Here is a 3440-nt window from a genome sequence, read left to right as displayed (position 1 = left end):
AAGAATGCTTATCTTTTTAGAAAATATTTTTTCTGGTCATGAGCGTCTAGAGATGATAAAAAGAATCATTTTAAAAATAATGATTCAAATAAATTGAATTTATAGTCGTAGGTGCTTCATCCTGAATTGTAAGAACTCATTGTTTGACAGTTACTTATAAGGATTATCGATCTTTTAATGTCTAAATAATATTTAATCGATCAGTGATAATTTGAAATTTTGCTCAAAACCGATTAAAATCTTCATTGATTCAATCTTGTTAGAAATTCTGACAAAGAAAAACCAACACCGAACTAAAAAGCAAAACTGATTAATATCTTTCATTTTAAACAAACAATTATGTATCAAACTAATTTCTTATTGCTGGTTTCAAATTGTCATTAGCCAAGTTACTTACTTAGACCAAAAACAGGATTGGAATGGAGACCATACTTTCAATTAAACATGTGTTTTTGCAATTGTCTTCTTGACCTTTCAAATTTTATTTTTAACAAGTATCTTTATATATACACAAAATGAAATGATTTTCTTCTGACATTATATAGTAAACAAACAATATATCCGTGAAATGTGATGGAATCATATGGTCCGTAGAAAGTACACAATCACAAGGGGTTGTTTGTTCTCATGAGTGACTTGAGTCCCAGTCATCCATTATGAATGTCTAGAGATACACCAACAGTTTCATTTTAATTATTACGAAAACAATTATCCTTAAAAAAAAAAACATGTGTAACTAAAAAGTCACAAGGTGACCATTTCTCAACAAATCTTATGGCTGTGATAAAAAAATGTCGCAATATAAATCTATGTCACAACTTATGAACATCTTTCTAACCTTAAGAAAATATGTTTGCGTGAGTTTGTACTTCATAAGCGAACCAAAAAAAAAAAAAAATTACCACACATCATAACTTAACCAATTACACGGTTTAATCCAGCTTCTCAGTGGTTTACCGTTTACACATGAAGCAAATAGATCGGCACGACTATATACAAATGCAAGGAATGTAAAGTAACACACTTTATCATTGCAATTGTCTTGAAACTATATTGGAGGTAGCTTGTCATTTCCTTCAAAGTAGCCCATGATACCGGTTTTCAGCTGCAAAAGAGTTCATGATTTGAGAACGATTTGAAAAAAAGAATAAAGTGGGTGTAAGAATTTGAAAACTAAACAAGTTATAGTACCTTTTCGATTGCATTAGTTGTGCCTGAGACCTCTTGTGGTTGTTTTCTGAGCAGACTTATTCGAGCTTCCATTTGACGATTCTGTTCTTCGGCCTGGTAAGTGGATCATGAAAACGAGAAGAAATCAGTTTTAAATTGGCAAAATAAGCAAAGGGTTGTTGTAATGTGACTGTCTTTTTGAGCTTAACTACCATTTGCAGCAAAGCTGTTAATTTTTGTATCTCGCTCTTCTTAGCTGTTGTTAGTTCATTTGCAATGTCCATTACGTTCGTCCTGAGCACAAGTCATTGTGACATTAAAATCAGAAATCCAAAACTATGGTGAACTTACGGCCAACGCCATTAATGCATTATGATAAAAATGGATTAAGCGGCATGCATGAGACCTACTTATCTGTGAATAAGGGATCCAAACTCTGTTCTTCGACCAGCTGCTCGACTTTATCAAGAATTGGTCCAACCTGCAACAAAGTATTTTCACTTCACAAGTGTGTGACCAAAAAAGAGAAACCTCTTTACTAGTTTGATGTAAGAAGCAAATAAGTGATAACTAGCAACAGTTCTCTAATGTGGAAGTAGTTCTGAAAGTATTTCAAAAGATGTCTTGTCAATTGTACCTGATGTTCGTGACATTGTGCATCAAACTCATTCTGTAACAATGGGGGAAAACGTTAACCAAGAGTTACTTATTGACAACGCCATGAATAAAAACCCATCACGTTTTTTTAAAATGTTGAATTAAGATAACTATAATGATTTCAAAGTCAAGAGTTACCTCTAATGTCTGATGCATATCCACAATAACCTAGAAACATGTCGAGAGAGAGAGAGAGAGAGCAAGATATATTAAAATGGCTCCTCCTTCATTGATGTAACACCAAACATGAAACCAATGGATCTACATAAAAGACAATAAAGAGACATACCTGAGTATATAACTGATAAAGCAGCTTCTGCTCAGCCCCACTGAATTTCGAGAAAATGTCAAGAAAATCCTACATGGTTCACAAGAAGGAAAAACACAGAAGCTTCTTAGTACATAACACAGAAGAAACCTGAAGACTCTTAAGCTCTGATTTTACAGTCTCATCTTCAAATTACCAAGAAGACACTACCAGAGATAGTTCTCAAACTCATGGGGACAGGTTTTGGGTAATCATCAAACGGAAATAGTAAGATCCAGCCTCATATTGAAACACAATTCATAATACAGGAATGATGACTTAGTAAACAAAAATTCCAATCGAAAACCTTGTTTATCGATGTAGTTCAAGTTCCAATTATCAATCTTTCGAAATCCCTAAACCATAAAACTTCACTGGAGTGAGTAATTTTGCAGTCTCGAGTGAACAAAAAAAAAAACAAAACCTGCACTCTCAATCAGAACATACCCAATTTGGGGATTACTGTATTACATTCTATCCAGTAACTCCATCTGCCATTGTAACACAAGTTCCAATTATCATTCTCTCGAGAACCCTAAACCCTAAAACTCCACAGGGCCGAACAATTCCGCACTGATTCGCATAAATCAAAACACACCCAGAGATCGAGAGAGAATCTACGAAACGAAATTGAATCAATCTTGAAGATTACCTGTCTGGAGCAAGCATTGAGAAGAGAACTGACAGCGGATTTGAATGATTTTTTCAGATCCGATTGCCTAGAACCCGGAATACTTGTATCATGACCCGATTTCTCCATCTAACCCAAATTATAAACTAAAAGGTTTCTCGGAAGCTACGATTCGCTTCTCTGATACAGTGGGTGAAACAAGTGAAGTGAGTGTGCGTGAAGGAGATGAAATTGAAGAAAATCTGGGTAATGTTGAATTTGGAATTTCGAAAATCATGAGAAACATTTCGGAGGGAAGGAAATAAACAAATCTTAGGGGAAAAATAAAAACCTTTCAAGTATTGGGGTCCATATAAAGCCCATAAATCTTTAGATTTCACGGCCCACATTAGCCCAAACATGGGTAAACAAGCAAGCATGGATGCTAAAACGTTATAGTCCGGCTCGTTTAACATCAAACTCGCACTTATCGTAATTGCTTGTTCATTAGTCTAACTGATTCTCAGTATCATTCTCCCACAGTGTATACGATTAGATCATATTGATATTGTTCAGTAGTCCTTGTAAAACCAGTGAAACTGACTTGTGTAGCACATAATGAAATTGCAAAAACCTTTTGCCTTTTATTAAAAATCGCTTAGACAATCTATTCAAGATCTGTCTAATCAGAATTAC

General features: G+C 34.5%; 1 protein-coding gene across 2 annotated transcripts; it reads right to left on the bottom strand.

Annotated features, from left to right (window-relative positions):
* Positions 1-882: 882 nt before the first annotated feature.
* Positions 883-3048, bottom strand: LOC18029163. 2 transcript variants are annotated; one of them, XM_006413924.2, is made up of 8 exons: positions 2787-3048; positions 2117-2185; positions 1966-1995; positions 1808-1840; positions 1581-1651; positions 1383-1464; positions 1192-1284; positions 883-1105 (listed from the first exon to the last, which is right to left on the bottom strand). In XM_006413924.2, the coding sequence occupies exons 1-8, from the start codon at positions 2892-2894 to the stop codon at positions 1049-1051; spliced, it is 543 nt and encodes a 180-aa protein (XP_006413987.2). In that variant the 5' UTR covers positions 2895-3048; the 3' UTR covers positions 883-1048. The 2 variants fall into 2 exon arrangements, with proteins under 2 accessions (XP_006413987.2, XP_024005615.1); XM_024149847.1 differs by having other exon boundaries at positions 907-1105; positions 1380-1464.
* Between the last annotated feature and the right edge of the window lie 392 nt (positions 3049-3440).

Source organism: Eutrema salsugineum, unplaced genomic scaffold (genome assembly GCF_000478725.1).
Source record: "Eutrema salsugineum unplaced genomic scaffold, Eutsalg1_0 scaffold_1, whole genome shotgun sequence".
NCBI lineage: Eukaryota > Viridiplantae > Streptophyta > Magnoliopsida > Brassicales > Brassicaceae > Eutrema > Eutrema salsugineum.
This window is presented reverse-complemented; position numbering and strand designations above follow the sequence as displayed.

Bases quoted from the DNA above. Each gene is read 5' to 3' on its own strand.
- LOC18029163 (XM_024149847.1), bottom strand. From the start codon at position 2,894: ATGGAGAAATCGGGTCATGATACAAGTATTCCGGGTTCTAGGCAATCG. The intron at 1,996-2,116 runs GTATGTCTCTTT...ACATGTTTCTAG, and splicing joins TTTATCAGTTATATACTCAG to GTTATTGTGGATATGCATCA. The intron at 1,285-1,379 runs GTTAAGCTCAAA...TCCACTTACCAG, and splicing joins CAGCTTTGCTGCAAATGGTA to GCCGAAGAACAGAATCGTCA.